Source organism: Eleutherodactylus coqui, chromosome 1 (genome assembly GCF_035609145.1).
Source record: "Eleutherodactylus coqui strain aEleCoq1 chromosome 1, aEleCoq1.hap1, whole genome shotgun sequence".
Lineage (NCBI taxonomy): Eukaryota > Metazoa > Chordata > Amphibia > Anura > Eleutherodactylidae > Eleutherodactylus > Eleutherodactylus coqui.
Genome location: NC_089837.1, coordinates 378,368,058 through 378,390,482, shown reverse-complemented (window position 1 = coordinate 378,390,482; position 22,425 = coordinate 378,368,058). Strand labels below are relative to the sequence as shown.

At 42.5% G+C, this 22,425-nt stretch overlaps 2 protein-coding genes across 5 annotated transcripts in view; one reads left to right on the top strand and one right to left on the bottom strand.

Annotated features, from left to right (window-relative positions):
* Positions 1 to 22,425, top strand: part of NF1 (neurofibromin 1) — a 206,496-nt gene that overhangs the window by 119,348 nt on the left and 64,723 nt on the right. For all 3 annotated transcript variants that reach the window (XM_066578842.1, XM_066578839.1, XM_066578844.1), the window contains exons 33-35: positions 2,937 to 3,083; positions 3,235 to 3,381; positions 4,186 to 4,296. In XM_066578842.1, the coding sequence (XP_066434939.1) occupies positions 2,937 to 3,083; positions 3,235 to 3,381; positions 4,186 to 4,296 (405 nt within the window). The remainder of the gene's footprint in view (positions 1 to 2,936; positions 3,084 to 3,234; positions 3,382 to 4,185; positions 4,297 to 22,425) is intronic.
* Positions 6,064 to 17,351, bottom strand: OMG (oligodendrocyte myelin glycoprotein). Of its 2 annotated transcripts, XM_066578828.1 has the most exons (3): positions 17,252 to 17,351; positions 12,233 to 12,944; positions 6,064 to 7,604 (listed from the first exon to the last, which is right to left on the bottom strand). In XM_066578828.1, the coding sequence occupies exons 2-3, from the start codon at positions 12,293 to 12,295 to the stop codon at positions 6,288 to 6,290; spliced, it is 1,380 nt and encodes a 459-aa protein (XP_066434925.1). In that variant the 5' UTR covers positions 12,296 to 12,944; positions 17,252 to 17,351; the 3' UTR covers positions 6,064 to 6,287. The 2 variants fall into 2 exon arrangements, with proteins under 2 accessions (XP_066434925.1, XP_066434930.1); XM_066578833.1 differs by lacking the exons at positions 12,233 to 12,944; positions 17,252 to 17,351 and adding an exon at positions 7,898 to 8,628.

Here is a 22,425-nt window from a genome sequence, read left to right as displayed (position 1 = left end):
CACAGGCTGGACAAATAGATTTGTTTTCAGTTTTTTCCCACCAACAGGCAGCACTGCGTATATTCTATGAATAATAACTGTGTTGTGGCCCTGCCTATACAATTCTTTCCCTGCAGTATCAATGGAGGGTGCAATGCTCTGCAGAGGCGATTTTGAGAAGCCCAAAAAAAATGCAGCACAGCCAACAGCAGCCTGGACAGTACTGCACACGGATAAATATGGCCCTAGAAAGGACCGTTGAGGTTCTTGAAGGCTACACTCACTCCTAACACTCTCCCTGCCTATGCAGCACTTCTGTCCCTAATGCCAGGTGCAACGGTCTGCAGAGGCGATTTTGAGAAAAAAAAAAAAATCCCACTGCTAACAGCAGCCAACACACAGCTATCAGTGGCCCTAATAAGGACCTTTGGGGGGTCTTGAAGCCTACACTAACTACCAATTCTTTCCCTACAGCAGCTCCGGTATAAACAGCACTGTCCCTCATCTAACTCACACCGCATCTGAGGCGAGCCGCGGGAGGGGCCGACTTTTATATTAGGCGAACACCTGATCTCGCCAGCCACTCACAGCAGGGGGGTGGTATAGGGCTTAAACGTTGCAGGGGGAAGTTGTAATGCCTTCCCTGTCTTTCAATTGGCCAGAAAAGCGCGCTAACGTCTCAGGGAAGGAAGTGAAAGTAACCAGAACACCGCATGGTGTTCGTCACGAATAACGAACATCCCGAACACCCTAATATTCGCACGAATATCAAGCTCGGACGAACGCGTTCGCTCATCTCTAGTTGTCACATGACAGGTTTTGTTTGACAGAGTCCAATCATGACTCATCTCTGAAGTGTATGACAGCGGTGGTTGTGCACGTACACCACTGCTCCATTCACTTCAATGGGACTTCCAGTTAGATTAGATTTGGTCATTTTTACCAAATATTGTTTGATTTGTAAAGTATGGCTCATGTAGGTGTGTTCGGCTGTGTTCGCATACGATTTGATTTTGCTGCACTTTTGGGAAAGTATAGAGTTTTTTTGGTGCAATTCTGTGAAATTATAAATAAACAACAAAAAACTAATCAGTGTGTATGGGCACCAAATCTGTCCATACTTATACCTATACAATATACTTAAAGGAATCCTCTGATATGTATATTGGTAGCAGTGGAGGAGGTAAAATATAAATATGTTAATAAAAAAAAGCTCACCTTTCTCTAACACACTGCTGCTCCAGTCCTCTGGTCGGTCTGTTGACTTCGTCTGCAGCTTTTGCGTGGTTGTTTACCCTCATGACCACTGCAGCTAATAGGAGGCCCCAAAACGAGATGTCATCAGTGATGTCCCATACATGAGCCAGGGCTTCTACATCAGAAGCCTATGTGATTTGTTAAAGAGATGTCACAAGGCCAGAGAACCGGTGACGTCACGGGTTGCATGCCGTGGTATTACTGGTAGGTGTATTGCTAAAATATAGTTTGGAGTGAAGGGGCTGAAATATATATTAAGTGTCAGACACCCCCTTTAATATAAGCTAAGGAGCTGCAGGGGTTAAAGTCTTTTTTCGTTTGACAACCTTTGGCCATGTTACCTATTAGGAGGTCCATTGAATTCAGTTGATGTCTTGTGATGCCACATTTTCCCTGTAGAAATGTGTAAGTGCTTGCAGTGTCTCCCAGTGATAAAATGTTTGCTGGGTGTCCCAGCAGCCCGATCTCTGGTGATCAGCTCAATGTAGGGTGAAGCTCACCAGTAAAACCTCCTTTAGATTGCATTCACATGTAGCAGAAATGCTGCAGATTTTCCGCGTGAAATGGGCTGCAGAAACTGTAGTATCTTATGGTCCCAGTAGCAAGAATGAGAAAATAAATTAATCTGTGGTGCGGATGTTAAATCCACAAATAAGGGAGATGGAATAATACCTCCACAGTGCCACCTATTGGAAGGCAGCATTCCTTCAAGCTAAAGTCAGACTCTTTATACAAGCCTTGTAAGCCTTGTAACAATGTCCGGGAATTAAAAGCAATTAAAAATGGAGTCTAGCTTTGCTTTTAATTCCTGGTCATTGTAACCAGGCTTGTATAAAAAGTCTGACTTTGGCTTGAAGGAATGCTGCCTTCCAATAGGTGGCACTGTGGAGGTTTTATTCCATCTCCCTTATTTGCATATTACCCAGAGGAGCATGCATGGCCATTTGAGTCTCCTCACTCACCGTCTAGGTACTCTCCTTAAGGAGAAAAGATTAAATCCACAGTATGTCAATTTGTGCTGCAAATGCAAGGCTAAAATCCACATCGAAATCCGCTTTTTGCATGTGGATTCTAATGGGATTTTTGTTAATTTTCTGCTATGGGAAATTTGCTGCATGTTGACATACCTATACTTGTTTCATATATAGGTTTTTGGGGCAGTCTTTTGGTGGGTTTTGATGCAATTTTTCAGCACAAGCCAGAAGTAGATCCAGCAGGGAAGAGAAGTAGAGGTCCTTCCTTTATATTTTCCATTCCTTGCTAATACACTTCTGGCTTTGGCTCTAAAAACATTAAACGCATGAAACGGCCACAAAAACCTCTGTGTAAAGGCCCATTTACATGTAACGATTGTCCGCTTAAAAAACCTTGTTAGCGCACTGGCTTGTCGTTCCATGTAAACACTCCCCGCTCAGCGCTTCCCATAGGATCTGAAGTGCTGAGTGAGAAGCTAGCGGCAAGTCTTTCAGTTTGAATGCTCTGCACGAGTGCTGACGACCTTACCGGTGACATCAGCGCTCGTGCAGTCGTTTGAAAGACTGTTGGCCCATGTAAAAGGGCTTTCAAACAGCCCTTAGGAGGACATCCTATTTCAGGAGGAGACAGATTCCTACACTGCAGTCTTGAATCATTTAAGATTTTATTACAACCCCTTTAATGACAAATTCCAAGAAGACTTCACTTTCTTTCCTTTTAAATAGGTTTTTCTTTGATATTGCGAATAATTGCCCTCCCAGTGATACTGTTAATCACAGCCTCTCCTTCATTACGGATGGGAATGTTCTTGCCTTACATCGGTTACTCTGGAACAATCAAGAGAAGATTGGACAGTACCTCTCCAGTAACCGGTACAATCTCATATTTTTTTCGCATGTACCTAGCACAAAGTAGTGGGAGCTTAGCCATGTCTGATCAAGACTGTGTTTGGCACTGGTACATTGTGTTACAACTGTATCTTGGTCTGTACCATGTACATGTTCTTAATTTTTATGTTTAAAGGGATCATAAAGCTGTTGGTAGGCGACCATTTGACAAAATGGCAACTCTGCTTGCTTATCTTGGACCCCCAGAACACAAACCCGTTGCTGACACACATTGGTCAAGTTTGAATCTCACAAGTTCTAAGTTTGAAGAATTTATGACCAGGTACCGGATATGTTCCATCATCATTCATATGATTAACTTTGTTGTTTAGAAGCAAACTGTCAGGTCATATGAGCATAATAAACTAAAGGCCCTTTTACACACAGATGATCTCTCAAAAGATGGCATTCGAGTGATCATTTTTGCATAAACCTCTAATTGGTACTAATGCCAATTTGTAACCTATTAATGCGTGTGAGCCATTCGTGTGGGCTATATTCAGAGAACAGCAGGTGGTCTGTTCTCTGAACACGGTCTCTTTGTTCTGCCGCGGGGCTGACAGCTGAGACAAAGTGAAGTCCCTGCTATCAGCTCTTCTGCCAAACGATGGATTTTATGCCGAACATAAAATCATCGTTCGGCAGAAAAGTGAAAGATGGCTTTTGAATGATAATCGTAGTGTGTAAAAGGGTCATTAGCTTTTGGGTTCATAGGACAGGGGCTGTTGAGGTCAGAGGTGTGGTGTTTTTTTAAATATATATTTGCCGACCTCCGTGTTCACCTCGCAGTCTGCTTTGGAAGCAACTGCTTGGTCTACGCATCAGACTTATCTCTGCATTCAGTGCACTCACACGGTTCACTATGTTTTTGCACACACACTGAATGTAGAGATCAGTCCAATGCACAGACCAAGCGCTGGCTTCCAGGGCGGACTGCAAGGGAATAGGGAGGCCAGTAAGTATAGAGAAGACCCCCCCCAACCTCAGCCACCTCTGTCCTGTAAGCCCATAAACTTACCTGACAGCTTTCCTTTAAATTGGTTGCATTTAATGTGTGTGTATATATAAATATTTTTCTGTTCTATAGGCATCAGGTACACGAAAAAGAAGAATTTAAAGCATTAAAAACTCTAAACATATTTTACCAAGCAGGGACCTCAAAGGCTGGAAATCCGGTTTTCTACTACATTGCAAGGCGGTAAGTAAAATATTTGTGGAAAAAACACTATGTATACAGCAGAATAGACTTGCTTCCATACTTTATTGATATGATGAAGCTGTGCACCATGCAGGACCTTATTGCCTACAAGGAAATTGGTTACAATGTGGTTTTTTGGGCTTTCTAATTGGAAACGTTGTTGTCTATATGTGTTGTGTAAATTTATATTTTATTCCTCCTTACTGTTTCTTGCAGCAAAGTTTCTAATAAAGGTACCATAAGTAGCATCAAAATTAAAGGGTTACCCAGGCTTTAAAAGATGATGGCCTATCATCAGGATAGACTATCAATGTCTGAGTGTCGGGGTCCGCTCTTGGACCTCTTCTGATCAGCTGATTAAAGGAGCCATAGGGGTATTGTGCGGTCTGCAGCCTTTTTAGTGCTTACACCTCAGCACAATCCTCTTTGTACTCAGAATGCTGCATCTTTTATAGCATCCTCTCAGACTACTGCAGGCTTGTCCCATTAAAGAGGTGATGTATATTATTTCCATAGTGACTATAGTTCCACCTTGCTACTGTGCAGATAGTTCTGTAAAAGGCTGCAGATTCTGAATCCACAGCATGTCGTCTATTTATGCTGCAGAATTGTGCTGTGGTATTCAACCCTTAAAATATAAGGGTTGAATTCTGCAAGTGAAAATGCGTCCAAATCCACGCCATTTAGGTGCGTTTCTGGCCACCATGCAATTCTTGCGAAATTGCTGCTGGTATTCTGCTGCAGAATGACTATAGCGATTCTGCCATGTGAGAATGCAGCCTAAGGGCCCATGCCCACGGCCATGATGGACTCCGCCAGCGGAATATCGCAGCGGAGTCTGTCACGGCACCTCCCAAAGTTTTTCATTGTTTCTAAACCCCCTACGTAAATGACGTCAAAATATCCCAAGGGCTATAATTATGCACATTGCTGCAGCTGTTAAGTGTGAGTTCCCCCTTGAGACATTGCATGTACCAGTGGTTGAGAACCTCGGGTCTAAAATGTCATTCTTTATAGAAATTTGAAAAATGTGATTGTTCTCAATAAGAGAAACCAAGTGATCTTGTAGAAATGATACCTTTTAATGACTAACAAACATATTTGATGTTTTAGCAAGCTTTTGAACCTCTCGGGGTTCTTCCTCAGGCTAAATGGAATAGATCCAGAGAAATATACATTATTACAATCCTTACATATAAAAGGACACAGAAATGGTGTGATTAATTTTCACTTAAAAAAATACCAGACTAGGATGAGTAGAGGAGTAAATAGTCCACTGATAATGATGTGAAAGTTTTATGGTCTCTAAATTGGTGTTAGGGGGTCACCAGGCCAGCGTGTTATCTCTGCTCCAGATTTCTCATATTTTCCACTAATGCATGAACCCACTTGAGATGTTTATGCCTCTCTTGAGAGTGTCAAAGATGGTTATAAATTTATACTCCCAAATTCTTCTATGATAAGTTTTGAAGTTGCCTTTTAATATAGTAACCTTCATATGTTCTATGTTGTGTCCGTGACTAGAAAAGTGCTTGGCCACAGGTAATTTGGTCTATCTTTCTTTAATTGTGTGGTGGTGAAATCTCATCCTCACTTTCAGTTTTTGTTCTGTTACACAACATTGACATTGAAATTGGAAAGATACTGATAATTGTCGAAATCTATGCCTGTAATGTACATAAATTTTATTCTAAATAGTTATATTATTTTACAAGTATGATGGAGAAGAAAAAAAACAAACAATTAAGTGGAAACATTCAACTGCAATTTTATAAAATGGGTCTTGAGCATTTATTGTATAAGAGATGCATAACAGCAGCAGCGTTCAGAGATTTGGTGCATTGACATTCATTCTCATTCAGTATTCAAGCTAAGCTGGTATTACAAATTTGACATCTTTGAAAGAGTTGGATACTACATTGCTAAAATTTGTGCCAGGCTCATGTTAAAAATCAGCATAATGCTTACCTTGCCCTGTTACACGCATGCCTTTATACAATCCTAAGCGTTAGAGGGACGAATAAAAAGGGGATTGTAAGGGCTGCAGCTTTCCGTGCCGCAGACGAAGGTACATAATTGAGTTTTACAGTTGTACTGTGTATCTCCACCGATACAGTTGTGCTTGGCTTGGCTACCTCTGGACCATTGTCTGGTACATCATTATCACTGTTCACGTCTGATATGACCTGATCGGTGCCCACAATCATGGTGGGGCTGTACAGTTCAATTTCCTCTACTTCATTGGAGCTTATGAAATTATCGATTTCTTTTCCGAAGTTGTTGAAATCTAAATGGATCATCCCATCTGCAGAGCCTTCATCTGTGAACTGCGAATCTTCTGTGCTTGCAAGCAAAAGGTCCTCGGTGGTGATGAGTGGGGTTGTAGGTAGAACCTCTGAGAATTGTACTATTTTGTGCAGTTTTACTTCTTGAACCTCTAGAAAATGAGAATGAGTTGTAGGAAGTGCTGGAATGTCATCAGTAGTTGCCTTACTAGTTGCTTCATATGGGGTTAAAAGGAGATCCGTAATCTCTTCCGTGGTGTCATTGGCACAAGGATTGTCATTTTTCCTCGCAGTCACCCACTTGATCAGGTAGTCCATGTTTTGGGTGTCCTTGCAGGACCATGGATTATTGTGCAGAGTGATCTTTTTTAAATGGACCATTTGGTCAAAAGCATGGTTGGGTATATAGGTAAATCTGTTATTGTGCAGGTATAGGGTTTGTAGTTTAGGCATTCTCACCAGGGTTCTGGGTAGGATTTGAGTTATAGAGTTATGGGATAAATCAATTGTTAACACATTGCTTGGCATGTTGGTCGGAACAGTCCAGAGTTGGTTATGACTGAGGTTCAGTAGCTGCAGGCTGATCAGAGTATTGTTAATGAAGACTGTCCTCTGCAGGCTGTTCCTGGAGATGTCTAGCACCTTCATATTCCACTGGTAAGCCGTGTCCAGCTTATGGAGCATGGTTATATTGTTATGTGCCGCGTACACTTCCCATAGGGATCTTGGCAGGTGAGAAGGTAGGCTCTTGAGCAAGTTGTGCGAGAGGTCAAGTACTCTTAAATTGGTGAATCGAGACAATTGGTGGTCTAAATTGGACAAGTAGTTGTAAGACACATTTAGCTGCGTGATGTTGTCTTGCAGTCCGTATGGCAATGCAGTCAGGCTTCTGCCAGAACAGTCCACATCTCTGTCCTTTATAGAGCATGAGCACTTAAAGGGGCAGAGGCAGAAAATATTAGGTACCGAACACAATATAATTAGAAGTCCTCGAGAGGGTGGTGTTTGATATCCCATCTTTGCCTGTAATTAAAAGCAACCTTTTATCATTGGCACTGCAAACATTGCATTAAATACTAGGTTTAAGAGAAATGTTCTATTTAGCATGCTTTCATTAAAATGCTATTTACTAATCTTTAATGTTTGCATTATTATAGGTACTAGCATGTGTATTAACATATATATTACATTTTGCTCTGGGATGTTAATGTCCCGAAGCACACTTGCTTAATGTTACTGCAGCAATGATACAGTAATTGCTTGCATGCACAGTACGTTCTATGACCTTTAACATTGTAGTCATAAAGAAGACTTACCACTTGGTATTCCCATCCAGAATCAATACATAGTTAATGTAGACAGTTATGAACTGGCAGGCATTGTTCCAGCTGTCCCCCTATAGTTGCTTGCTGCTTGTGCCTTTCAGCTGCATTGTGCTACTGTGCGCTGGAGCTCTGCATACATCTGATCAGCTATTCGCAGGACTGCAGAGCTGGAGCTAGTGCTGACTCAAATTTATTGGGAGTATGTCCTAGCCAATCCAGCAGGCAGGGTGATGCCTAATTGTTAGCAGTCATTGGGAGGGGGAGATGCATGCTGGAATTCTCACACTTTGGACAGGATCAGTAACTTTGTGCTGCTCAGAAATAGCTTTAGTTATTCCTTCCACTGTTAATTATATGGAAGCTAAATACTCCCTCTGATTTGTAAAGTGCTGCAGAATTGTGGCGCAATAAAAAATGACTATTATTCTTTATTACTAAATGCGCTTTAATGTTTATACTAGAAATGCATGGCAAATCGCTCTTTCCCGTGGCATTAGGGCTCATTCACAAAGGCATAAACTCACTGCGTATTATGCACATGTAACACGAGGTGAATGGAGGCAGTGCAAGTCTATGGACTTTCATTCTACCATTCACACCTGCATTGGAGCTGCGAGGGGACATCCGTATAAAACACAGGAAAAATAAATCGCAGCATGCTCTATTTCTCTACATTTCATGCGGCGCCCTTGAAGGCTGTATATTGAAACACTGCCCCCTCGCAATGCCTGTGAGAGAGCAGGGTTTAATACAGATTTTAAAAAAAAGTTGCACTGCGTTTCTCCATGATGTCATCTCAGGCATGCACAGTGAACGCTGCGAGACTGGCAGCATTGTCCTCGTGCGCCTGTGTGAATGAGCCCCTAGATAATCTTGGGACGCGAGATGTCTTGTTCTGATTAAGAGTGCTATTTGGCTCTTAGAGCAGTAATTGATTGACAAAACATTGATTAATGTTATTTATCAATTACTGCTTTCATAAAGTATTTAATAGCTCTTTTTTAACGTGCAATCTCAAGATAACTTGCGAGTTTTTACATTCTGAGGCTGCCTGCTGCTGAGTGTTATGGGGGGAAGGGTTAGATGGTAGTTCCTCTTTAACAGTAGATAACCTGTTTTTTCCCGAAAAGAAGTCCTTCCCTGAAAATAAGCCCTACCTTGATTTATTGAAATTTTCGGGGAGATTTGAAATATAAGCCATTCCCCTGAAAATAAGCCCTAGCTGCATTACATTAAGGAAAAACAAAACATTAACTAGCAGGTTCGGTCCAGGTCCCTCCCGCTGCCCTTCGGAGCTCCAACACACTTCTTGCAGTTCGCCGCCGCCCACAGAGGATCATTTCCTGGTTCTGAGATTCATAAATACCACCTCCAAGAAGCAATGGCGACGATTGGCTGAGCAGCACTTGAGAAACAATCAATGCAGCGCCAGATGAACCAATACGATTGCTGTGATTGGCTGAGCAGCGGTCGAAGAACCAATCACAGCTATCATGTTGTGGAGGCGGGATTTATGAATTGGCAAATCAATGCCGCAGCACAGTGCATCGGAGTTTCAGAGAGCAGGGAAAGGGACCCAGACAGAGCCTGCTACGTAAGTATAACAAGACAGCCCTCAAAAATAAGACCTAGCACCTCTTTTGGTGCAAAAAAATTATATTATAGAGGGTCGTATTTTCAGGGAAACACAGTACTTCTCCGGCACTGTCGCAAGCCAATTCTGTCAGGCTACCAGTTTTGGCTAACACGCCCCATTCTCACTGGTCATTTTCATGTACTGAAGTTCACATTGTTAGATATGTTTTGGGATTGTTGCATAAAAGTTATATTTTAGGCAATAAAAATAGGTGACTAAATTGGTGATGCATCAGTCTGTATTGTAGGCCACCATATTGATTAAGCAATTTGGGCACTGGACAGCACTCCATCTTCATCAGTGCTACCACCAGTGATGGTAGATTCCATTTTCTCTCCCAAGCCTGTAGTACATCTGATGATATAGTGCCTAACAGTCAGCTCTTCACGTCTCATAAAATGTCAGCGGCTAATAGCTGTATTCAGTCCTGGCATTCTCTCTATATGAAAACTAGGATAGAGGGAAAAAGCCGATAACAGAATTGTAGCAACATTGAAATGACTATCACTAGAGCTTTAGTCTACTGCCTTCCTATAGGACAGAGCCTGTTGGCCCAGTTTTATCTGGCAGTGCAAAGGCTGGTTATTCACTAACGTCTGCGTATTTACTTCCAACAGCATTGATAGAAAGAGGATCATGGTTCATTGAGACTTCCAAAAGCCCCCCCCCCCCCTCCCTCTTGCTTTTGCCCTACGTAAAGCTGTCCATTTGCGAAATACAATGTAAGCATTCCCTAACAGACCGAACTGGAGTTCAACTTTAAAGGGTCTGTCCTATAAAAGTTATTCCCTATCCACAGGATAGGGGGTAATATTGATCAGTTGGGGTGCAACCACCGGGACCCCCACCGTTCATGAGACTGGGGGTCCCAAAGCTTTCACAATGGATGTAGCAATGATCCCCTGTGCATATTAACGCTCTATTCACTTTTTGGGACTGCTCCACATAAGAGTTCAAGCAATCTGATTTCTCCAACAACCCTATTGATATGATTGGAGAGGTAATGTGCACTTGTGACTACCTCTCTGTTTGTTCTTGGACCTCCGGGACCCCTGTTCTTGTGATCGTTATGGGCTGCAGCAGGCAACCGTTGCTGATCAGATGGGTATCCTGTAAACAAGAAATTACTTCATTTGTTGGACAACCCCATTGAAGCCGGGCTCAGACGGCTGTAATTTGCGATGTGCTGCCCACGAAATATGCACGCACAGCATGCAGCAAGTACGCAATGAACCCTGTGTGTTTGCTGCGGGACACCAATCCCAGGAGCGCTAAGATAGAACATGATGCGATTTATCTTGTGCGTGTATTTCGGTAATGTGTGAGCGGCACAATGTAAGTCTATGGCTGCTTGCTACAGCTTATTACACATACATAATACATGCATGTATACCCAATTTCAAGACAGCCATGTGATAGAGCCCTAAAGGTAATTTCAGGCTCTTTTCTTTAGAGGAAAAACCTGGATGATGCAGACTATAACCTCATGGGAATAAACCTAGGAGGAGGTATATATATTTATATATGTCATGATTGTAGCACCTTAGGGTAAATCTGCTGATTTTTCGAGACCCCACTTTACATGAAACACAGAGACTTTAAAATTTGCTCATTTTAGTGGAAATACGTTGCTAAAAGCTGTTGCTAAATCCCCCCTGTAGACTTGTTAAGAATTCAGTTCAATTTCATGCGGCTTTTTGAAACTGCCGTAAAGTAATGTGGATCGGATACGTGTTCTGCGCTTTTTCTCTTCTCTTAACGCTTCCCTTCTGTTCCTCGGCTTGACAACTGTAATTGAGCTCTATGAATAAATGCATTGTAATAAGATTATCACAGCATCTTTATAGCTGTACAAACAATAGCCACAACATGCGAATTTAGGCCGGTTTCACATCTGCGTTGGTCGGCGGTTCCGCCGCAGATCTGGCTCGAAATGCCAAATGCAAAAATGCTTTTCCTTCCATCTAAAAGCTAGGCAGCTGAGCGGAAACCGAATAGATCTCATTCTAGTCAACGAGGTCTGTTTGGCGCAGAAGCAGGAAAGCGGAATCCCGAGCGCAGTTATGAAACCGCCATCTCTCTTCAAAAGTCATTAGTTTGTATCTTCCCTTTTTTTCTTGTTTTCTGTGGTTTTCAGGCTGCAACAGATAAAGGGTGCAGAGTATTCTAGGTGTGAACACAACCAAATGCTGAAGTGTGTCTGTCTTGTGTATGTTGTACACATCAGTGCTCTAGTTGGCTGCTGGGTTCAATGCACACAGGCATATTTGCATTGGAGAATCTGGAGCGGGTATCCGCCTCCAGATTCCGCATCAAATATTGCCCATAGACACGCTGTGAAAGATCACTTTTCCATGTCCACGAGTGGAAATCACTTGTGATTTCTGGTTGTGGAGGGAGGATCCTAGCATGTTCTATTTAAGCACGGTTTCTGCGCGGCTGGCTCACATTGAAGTCAGTGGAAGCCATCTGATCCGCAGCGGTCACATCCACAGCACAGAAAAGACAACTGCGCACAGGTACTCGGGTCACCTGCCAGGCACCGGGTCGGATTCCACTGCGGGATTTTGCATGCGGACTCCAACCCGGCCGTGTGCATTCAGCCTTATGTGGGCTGATTTATTTATCAATGGATTTCTTTTTGCATCATACATTATGAAGTGAAGTTACAAATGTGCGATCCGGTTTACCTTAAAGGTCTGGCGGAGGTGGTGGGAGATGTTGGTCGTCCATGTTTGTGATATGAGGGGCATCCATGTCACTCATTTGGAGATTAAATGGCTCTTGATTGCTGTTTCTGTCTGGCTGTGACTGTATTTCTGGAAGGGTCTCTGGGTGGTCGTCTTTTACCTCTTCTTCAGTAGGTTCTGGGGGTAGTGGAAATTCCTGAAGATCCGGTGGAGGTGGTGGAAATGTGTCATCACTTAAGCTGTTTCCAGTATTTTGTGCAGATATCTTGGCCTCAGTTGCAAGACTTTCATTTTCCATTGGCGCAGCTGGTACAATTGGTGTGTTAAGAGGAGATAACTTTTTCTCATTTTCTTCTTTTTCCATACTATGTTCATGTTGCATTGGCCCCCACATTCCATGAACCTCTTGTGCAGTCTGGTGTTCATCACTAGTTATTAGGGTAGTATGTGAGAGCGACATACTTCTACCGAAGATGCTGCTGTTAATACAGTTTCCATCTTCTTGCATATTTCCATCTGCCAGTGGGGCCGGCCCTGCCCAGTTTTGGTCAATTGACATGTTTTGCTTTTTAATATGCCTCCATAATATAATGCCCATTATTAGGATTAGCATAAGTATTAAAAACCCTCCAACAAATGCGCCAGCCAGCCAGAGGTACTGGCCTGATCCGTCCTCTGCAGGGCCATTCCCACGTTGTGGTGCTTTGTCCATCTGAAAATAATGGGTAAAATTATTAAGAGTTCTTTCAAGTATTTCACTCCATTAGCTGTTTTTACTCGTTTTTTTTTTTTTTTTTTTGACACATACATAACAATCATTTTGCAAGTGACCTCTTTATATGCAGGGCTGTGCGTTTGATAACGCAAACTCTAAGGCCTCATGTCCACGGGCACGCATGGTTTCCCAGTGCATAATCCTGCAGCGGATTCCTGCCGCACCCACAGACATGAGGCCAGAAAATACATTTGCTCACCTATCCGGACGTGACGCGGGTCTCCTCCGTCGCAGCCGGATCTTTTTTCTTCTGCACAGCGGATGCACTCGAGACGCCGGCGGCCTGCTGCGTGCATGCGCCATGCATTCTTTTTTTCTTATGTCCTGCTTTCCCGTGGATCTGCGGCACGGACACAGTGTCAGCTGCGCCTGTGCCGCCACGCGGACGGCTTCCATTGACTTCCACGATCCGGACATCGGGATAAAATTACATCTGCAGGTATTTAATTACCTGCGGATGCCCAATGCATGTCAATGGGCATATTGAACAGCGGATCATTCGCATTGGGTGACCCGCGCCGATTCCACAATTCACTTTTGCCCATTAATGGCTTGTGTATAATAGTTACGAATAACAAATTTCTAGTAAAATATTATATATATATTTAATACTTTCATTTTGAAGACTGAGAGAATCGCTACTTTTTTTTCTTTTTAAACTTCACTTAAAACTGACTCCAACTGTTCTACTCCACAGACCTGGTTATATGCATTAATACAAGGAAAGTCTTTATTATATCATCTGTTAAAAGTCCATAACACAGAGCAATGCTTACACGTTTCGAGCTGCACACGAGCTCCTGGTCTCAGGATACAAAAAATGAAAAACTATAGGGACCAATCACTACATTGTAATTAGCATAAATACATAATAACATCAAGTTAATATAGCCTAGCTGAATCTCTAATAAATGTATAGCAAATAACTTCTGCAATTTAACCCTTTTGGATATCTGGTGGATTATTTTAATCTCCCAAATGCCCCTTTGTTGAGAACTCGTTTTCACATGCTGGGTAAGGGGTCTTTCAAACTGTGAAGTGTCTTTGAACTTTTGAAATATTTTACTGTATGTATAAATGTACATTATGTCATAAAGTAGGACCTGATCTTAGACCATAGTAACACTTAAAGGAAAAAAATACCTTATTAGCTTAATTCAATATGGCAAAATTCAAAATGGCTACCAAAAATATCTCCTACATCACGTAAAGTCGCCTCCCTCCCGATTAGTACTTTCAACCATTGGAAGTAAATTTTCTCATTGTTACACCACTTAAACAGTTCTGTGCAGATCTTGTGTGTGATATAGATAGTAACAACTGTGGGAAGATTGCATTATGATTGCTGTTGGTTTACCACAATACGGGACAGATTTAGTAAACTTCTGGTGTGCGGACATCCATTTGGTAGAGTAAAGAAGTGATCCGACGAGCTAACAACCCATAAGTGTATGTATGTATAATGTATGTATGTGTGGGATCACCATCTATCCCCCACCAGATGGATGTCCGCACTGCGGTAAACTATGTCCAGGCGAGAAGTTTAGTCAATCTGTCCTCTTGTGGTAAATCAACAGCAGTCGTAATACAATCTTCATACGGCTGTTACTCATCACAGTATACACGAATACATACAAGTCCCTGGCCGTCTGGCAGCTAAAGAACACTTTAATCCTATCTACCTCACAGGCCTAGTGTTAGAAGACATAGCATGAAAGTCTAACACGTTATACCCTTCCAGGGTGTCAAGCTAGGGGGCGACCACCCCTATCAGGTTTGTAGCTGTTCAGCCGGCAAGAGCTCGCTCTTAGGTCTCTCCGTGGACCTTTCTCAGGGACCAAGTGGACCCTGAGATTAGCAGCTTATGGTATTTCTGTCTTGCATATAGACAAACACCTGTGTCTACACATTAAAGGGGTTGTCCCGCGGCAGCAAGTGGGTCTATACACTTCTGTATGGCCATAATAATGCACTTTGTAATATACATTGTGCATTAATTATGAGCCATACAGAAGTTATAAAAAGTTTTATACTTACCTGCTCCGTTGCTGGCGTCCTCGTCTCCATGGTGCCGACTAATTTTCGCCCTCCGATGGCCAAATTAGCCGCGCTTGCGCAGTCCGGGTCTTCTGCAGTCTTCTATGGAGCCGCTCGTGCAGAATGCAGGCTCCGTGTAGCTCCGCCCCGTCACGTGCCGATTCCAGCCAATCAGGAGGCTGGAATCGGCAATGGACCGCACAGAAGAGCTGCGGTCCATGGAGACAGAGGATCCCGGCGGCCATCTTCAGCGGTAAGTATTGAAGTCACCGGAGCGCGGGGATTAAGGTAAGCGCTCCGGTAAGCTTTCTTTACCTCCCTGCATCGGGGTTGTCTCGCGCCGACCGGGGGGGGGGTTGAAAAAAAAAAAAAACCCGTTTCGGCGCGGGACAACCCCTTTAAGTAACTAAAAGAATCCTTTCCTTACTGGAGATTCTTTCTGCAGCCCACCCGTAGGCCGCCTGCCGGCCAACACTAGCACTGCATGGTTACATTATATACAGTGTGTGTGTGTACATACATACACACACAATATACTGTTTCCCTGAAATAAGCCTTAGCATGATTTTTCAGGATTTTTGAGGATGCAGAATGATTTTTCAGGATTTTTGAGGATGCTTGAAATATAAGCCCTACTCCAAAAGTAAGCCCTAGTTACAGTTAATAAAAAAAAGTCAATTAAAATAGTGTCCAGGCAGCTATACAGTTAAAGTGACATTTCTTGGAGAAAAAATTAATATAAGACACTGTCTTGTAGTATTGATATTGCACGATGTACCCTGTTAAATGAGAAACAAGCCGGAATTACAGATTGTGTTTATCTTGCCTCTAGAAAAAAAAATGCAATAAAAATTGATTAAAAAAAAGTTATACAATAAATTATATCTATCCAAAAATGATGCAATAAAAAAAATACAATTAGTTCCAGTACCAGTAGTTGGTCATTAAGGCGCAAACAGGTTTTGTCACTAAAGGGTTAAAATGGACCTGTTGTGTTTGTCAGCAGGGCTGGCGGACTGCGCAGCTCTTCAGCCGCGGCCTCGCTAGCTCTCTGGCTGAGTGTTTTTTTTGATACATGCATCTGTTCGCCCATATGGGCTCTTTTTTGATCCAGCTTCTGTAAGTGAACGGTCTCCTCCGCTCTGTCGAGGGGTGATGGCAGTAAGCGAGGAAACTGCCCACTTTGCACATTGGCAGCTTCAGATGCTGGCTCTAAGAAGAACCCATAGGGACGAACAAGGGTGAGTATCAAGGAAACTCAGGAATGAGCGACCAGCCCAGATGACATCAAATCACAATAATGTCTCTTTTTAATGTGTTTACAATTGAAAGAATGTTTGTTTTTCTGATTGAATAGAGAAATGTAATCTTTAATTGTGGCACAATCCCCTTTAACATGCTGGATTCCAATGTAAGCTAGACATATGAAACAACACCACAATGAAGTTCTAACCATGAATAGCATTATTTCACTATTGCGCAATACAATTGTGCGATTTTATGGCAGATGGCAGTGCTGCATGATTTTTCACAATTAAAAGCATCGCTGATGCTCAAAAATCACGTGAACACAATTGCGATTTTGCCGCGATTTTCTCGTGGTATTGCGATCGCCGCTGTGAAGGAGCCCTAAGACACTACAGCTGCTTTGATTAGTCGGTGGTGTCACATGAGCACTGCTGGCAGGTCAAAGCAGCATGTAGTGTCTTAGGGTCCTTTCACACAGCACCACTATCAGGTACTTCAGTGCCTGACAGTCGTCCCAACGATAATTGCTCTTGTACTTTCACACAGGACCAAGGATCTCTTAATGAATGGATATACAGCGGCCCGGAGATCGCTCAAACCCCCCCCGCCTCCATTCACAGTGAACAGGCAGTCACCCATAGATGAACGACTCCCTGTTTACACAGGTTGATCGTTGTTTGAGCTTTAAGCCTGCAGAAACTGAATGACGAACGAATTATCATTCCTCGTTGAGTCTCTGCTGGCATTTGCAGATGGTGGAAATCAGAACTATAATTATCGTTCAGGGCCTTAGACTATTGATGCATACTAGTGCACAGTGTGCAGCAGGCAATCAGAGTCCTCTTTATTTATCCAAGCCCCAAGGGTCGCCTAAAGTAAACTACATAGCAATAAGAATTACCGTGAACTAGCTGGATTCATTGATTTCTGTATAGTGATGCATGCCAAAATGTACTCACCAGCAGTTGTCGGTGGCTTTCTCAGCTCCACATATGTAGAAAAACGTTAAGGCGAATAGAAAAAGTTGGTTGCTTTAGTGCTGTGTATATAGACTGTCGGGCATAAAAACGGAAGTAGGTACGGTAAGAAATGCAGGAAGTGCAATGATCTGTGATGTTAGAAATTTGTCAAGACGTGCTTTACTGAAAGGGTATTTCAGTTTTCGCAAGTAAAGGATATTCGCTGTACATAGAAGTTTCTCAATTTTCCAATCTACTTTCTGTATAAACTCCTCAGTCTCTACGTTTTTCTGCTAGCAGTGTGGTTCATGGGTTTGTACAGGGCACTAATAATGGTGTGGAGCAAGCTTGTGAAAGCTTTTTCATGTACTTAGTTTGTGAAAAGGAGCTTTATCAATCTGATATTGGAGGGGACCTACCACAAACCCTTATTATAAGGTTGTCGTTCTGCAGCATATGGGAGTCCATTCTATGATCTAGTAGGTCAGTGGAGTCAAGGGGCCCAGCCTAAACGGGACACTTTGTGCAGAAAACTTTGTGTAACTCCCATTGACTTATATGGGGGTTGCCGAAACGGCGTATTGTGCTCAGCTGGTTTCATCCATCCAGCCATGTTTAACCGAGATGGGCACACCCTTTGTATTTATTTTAGAATTGCACTTACATGAGCAGCTATTTTACATTGACCTGTACTCCTGTATTTGGGTTTCTGTTTTTAACTGATCCACCTATAATAACATAAATAAATTCAAAAACGGATGCTAATCTAAAACAGTAGCTAATGAACTACGGTTTCCTTTTTTTTTTTTAAATCCGATGTATCAGTTCAAAACGAAAGTATTAGCCTCCATTTGTATCAGTTTGGTGTCATTACCATCCATTTTTACCAATCCATCTTCTAGTGTGAATGTTTTTCTAGTATCCTTCACTGCATGCGCATATGAAAACGGAACAAATAATGGATACAAATGCAAGACTTTCTATGTGTACTCCTCCATTGACGACAATTAAAAAAGACTAAAAAACCCTCTCTTCCTTTTCAGGTTGACACAGTAGAATCCGATTCTGCAGGCAGATTCCGTATTGTAAAAGGGAACCGTATACGATCAATCCTAGCTATTGTAAACATGTATGCGCCTTCCAAATACCCCCCTCCCCCACTCTTCAGCTTCTGCAACATAAGATGCTTCAATATGCAGAGCCGGGAATCAGACCTGCTGGTTTAATTGTCTTTAGATAGTCTGATACATGGCACCACTGTTGTGCAAGGGCAGTCATCAAGTCACACTTCTGTGAAATGTTCAGAAAAGTATTCATAGGACCCATCTAGTCCTCCACTGACTTCATATTTGCTATCACTCCTGTTCGCCTCTGTGTTTATAACCCTTTGTAATCCAATTTGTATCGTGGTTTTCCTAGGAGGCTTACTCTTTTTCTGCTGTTATACAACGGCGCTAAATGCTGGCTAAAGCCAGTACTGCATGAGGTGACACGTTGGATAGTCTCTGACAGCAGAGAGGCTTGCAATATACAGTAAGAGAACCCCGACGGACGTCTTCCAACATTGGAGCTGTGCAGCCTTAAGTCATAATGTCTTCAGACGTCAGACAGTGGATTGGAAAGGGTTAAGGCTGCTCAGATGTCTGCTCTCCTCTACATATTTAATGGACCGACCCCGTAGTTGTGAGGTTGTGCTCCCAGGTTCACAATATGTTAAATGGCCTGTTCATAGGTCTGGTTCCCAGGTCTCCAACAGTCTTCCTTCTGGGAGACCACCCTCCTAGATTTAAATACCAAGCTTATCCAACGTGTATGCATGGCTAGAAGGATTCATTTAGCTTCTAGATGGAATCGCCCCACCCCGGCCTTTTCTGCTATTGTCGATAGAATATCTACCATTGTCTTATTCGAAAAGATTCATTCAATGTGGACGGATACCATGACTGCCTTCTCTAATACTTGGCAACAATGGATGTGTTGTTTAGATCAGTGTTCCGCAACTCCAGTCCTCAGGGACCGCCAACAGGTCATGTTTTCAGTTTTTTTCTCAGTATTGCACAGGTGATGTGCAATTATTGTAATTATTGTCAGTCCTCAGACATTGCCACAGGTGTTCTTACTATAGGATATCCTGAAAACATGACCTGTTGGTGGTCCCTGAGGACTGGAGTTGGGTAACACTGGTCTAGATGTTACTGGTCTTTGATACAATCTCTCCTTAACCTAGCTATGTTTGCCATTCTTTTACCTCATTTGCCAATCAGTCCCCTCCTTAACCATAGTTATTTATATGAATCATTGATGACCAATTGATTATTGGAGGTTAATCCCTCTTCTTATCTACCTGCCCCCCACCCTTTGCAGCCTGCTGTTTGCTATGAGCCTTCTTTTTTCTAGATTGGAACTTGCTAATTATAATGTAGCCCCCATGAGTGGGGACAGATTCTCTGTACTCCACAGGACGTAAGGTTATGTCATGGCAGCGTGGTACTTAACACAATTTGTGAATGGTGTGGGATCAGAAGCTGAGCCAGTGCCATCCTGCAATGGGAGCTGGCTGTTCCCGATGGCCGACCTCCCGCTGCAACTGCAGGGGTACAAAAGGACAGCGCCTCCCGGTGTTAACCCCCTACATGCCACAATCTGTGATGTCATCAGACCCCTGCAATGTAATCACGGAGGGCTGACTGGTTGCCATGGCAACAGGACGCCAGATGCTTGTCACTACCTATGATCACTATTACAAGCGATAAGGCATTGCAGTACAGAAGTTCAGGTTCCCTTCAGGGGCATAAATAGTATAAATAAAAATAGTGCCCTTAAAAAAAAAAAACTTTTCGTGAGCTTTTTCCCCTATTAGTATAAAAAGAAATGAAAATCCCACATTTGGTATTTTCATATCCGTGATGATAAATTGAACACACTATTTATCCTGCATGGCAAATAGCGTAAAAAAACAAACCTAAAAATTCCTTTTTTTTTTTTCATTTTGCCTCCCAAAAAACACAATAAAATTGATCAAAAAAGTACCGAAAATGATACCAATAAAAACTACAGCTAGTCACAAAAAACAAGCGATGTAGAAAAAAAATTCCATCAAAGGGTTTTTGATGTGAAGAAACCTAAAAAAATAAGAATTTAGTTATAGTTGTAATTATACTGACCCGCAGAAAATGTATCATGTCATTTATGCAGCATGATTGTCACTGTAAAAATAAAACAAAAAAATCAATGGCCGAATTGATGCGTTTCTCCACCTGCTATCAAAACAAAATCACTAAAAGTTTTACAATATAGTATATTTACTCAAAAAAAGCACCAATAAAAACTACAATTTGCTCAGAAAAAGCAAGCCCTCATATGGCTATGTTGACGGAAAACTTTGGCTGCCTGTCCACGGGCGTGATTCCGCTAGTGGTAAATCGCCATCAAATCAAGCTGTCTAAAGCTTTCCATAGCGTTGCTATGGAAAGCGCCGCCCCCCCTGTCGACGAGTGGAAAACCATTGCAATTCTCCGCTCGCGGCTGTCAATTCGCAGCATGCTTCGAATTGCCTTGATTCTCCGCGGTCAGCTTATCTATCAGGTAGGCTGACCGTCTGCCAGCACCTGCTTCTGGGACAGGCAACGCCCGTGGACAGGCAGCCTAAAGTTATGGCTTTTCAAAAGGGGAAATGAAAATCCCCCTAAAATCATTGCATCCTTATGCCCAAAATAGCCTGAGATGCAAAAAAAATACCTCCGCCCCCCCCCCCCCCCTTCCTGCAGATGCGTCCCTTCTGCTTTCCGTAGACCTCTATCGGCAGCATCTGTAACCTGATCTTTGTGTACAGACTGCTGTGTATAGAGTTTTTCATTGACTTCAGTGTGAATAGTTAGTACAGGAGGTGAGGGGGCTGATAAGTGGAGAAAAAAGCATTTTTCTCTAATGAGCTATTGCAAAGTATTACGTCCCTGGTGACATCTCTCTGCTCCTGGCTACACATGGTAGTGAAATGGTTTACAGCCTCCCTGCTGTGAGCCTTACAATACTTGCTCCTGTGCAAAAGCTCAGGAGCCAGTACATGTGGGAAAGGGTGTCGGGCATTGTTTGACAGTCGTCCCATCTAAATGGGGCTTTACTGTTTTAAAATGTTCAGCTAAAAACCAAATGTTTGCCCTTTCCAGTTTTTGAGATTTTATAAAGATATGTGCATGTGGACATAGGCCCAAGTGATATATGTAATCTCTACAAATGTTGAACTTTTTTTTATAACAAAAATTTTTATTGAGTTTTCATTTATACATACAAAGGCACAGCATTATGGAAAGATCTCCATACCATATGCAAGAATGTAGCTACGAGCCTTGTATCTTCTGAAAAGGAGTATATAACAAAGTAATCAAGTGTTATCTTAGTACACAGTTTTCAGTGCTATTTTCGGGAAGAACATTATACAATAGATAACAATGGCCTGGCCAGGGCCAAATAGTATTTCAAGGGGGAAGGTTGGATGGTGGGGTAGGGGAGTATTCCCTCTCTCAGTACTGGAACTTGGGGATACAGTCTTAATCTTTTTGTTCAACAAAGCCTCCCGTGGATTTTTGCACAGGTTATGGTATGTTGCTGAGTAGATTAGAGAGTATGTTCTAATCCAAAATCTTTTGACTCTGGGGCAGAACCAACATATATGGAGCATGTCTCCGGGGGAAGGACAACCCCGGAAATATTCTTTAGAATAGCCAGGGACCGCATGCGCGATTCGAGTGGGGACCAAATACCAATGTAAAAGGATTTTATATGAAGTTTCCAACATTAATATGTTACGGACCCCTTGATTGGTAGATCTCCATATCTGGGACCACTCCTCTTCACTTAGAACGTCCCCCAAGTCCCGTTCCCACTTGGTTACATATGATAACTAGCTGATATACCCGGCTTCGCCCGAGTTAATTTGGTACTGGTGTTTATCTGGTGTTCACACAGAAAATCTTATGAAGTCGTGGTTACTTTAGAGATACCGGGAAAAAAATATGTTCACCATTTTGTATGGTTCTTTGCGTTACCCAGGAAACACCACGGGGAGGCAACCATGCGACGTTTCCTTTATATAAAATGACATCAGGAAGTGAGAGAATTAGATTCCTTACGTAAAATTTGGACGCTAATTCTTTTGCACTTAGAATTGAATAATC

Excerpts from the sequence above, each read along its gene's own strand:
- OMG (XM_066578828.1), bottom strand. The coding sequence starts at position 12,295 with ATGCCCCTCATATCACAAACATGGACGACCAACATCTCCCACCACCTC. Across the intron at positions 7,605-12,232 it reads ACCTCCGCCAGACCTTTAAG|GCAAAGATGGGATATCAAAC; the intron begins GTAAACCGGATC and ends TTTTAATTACAG.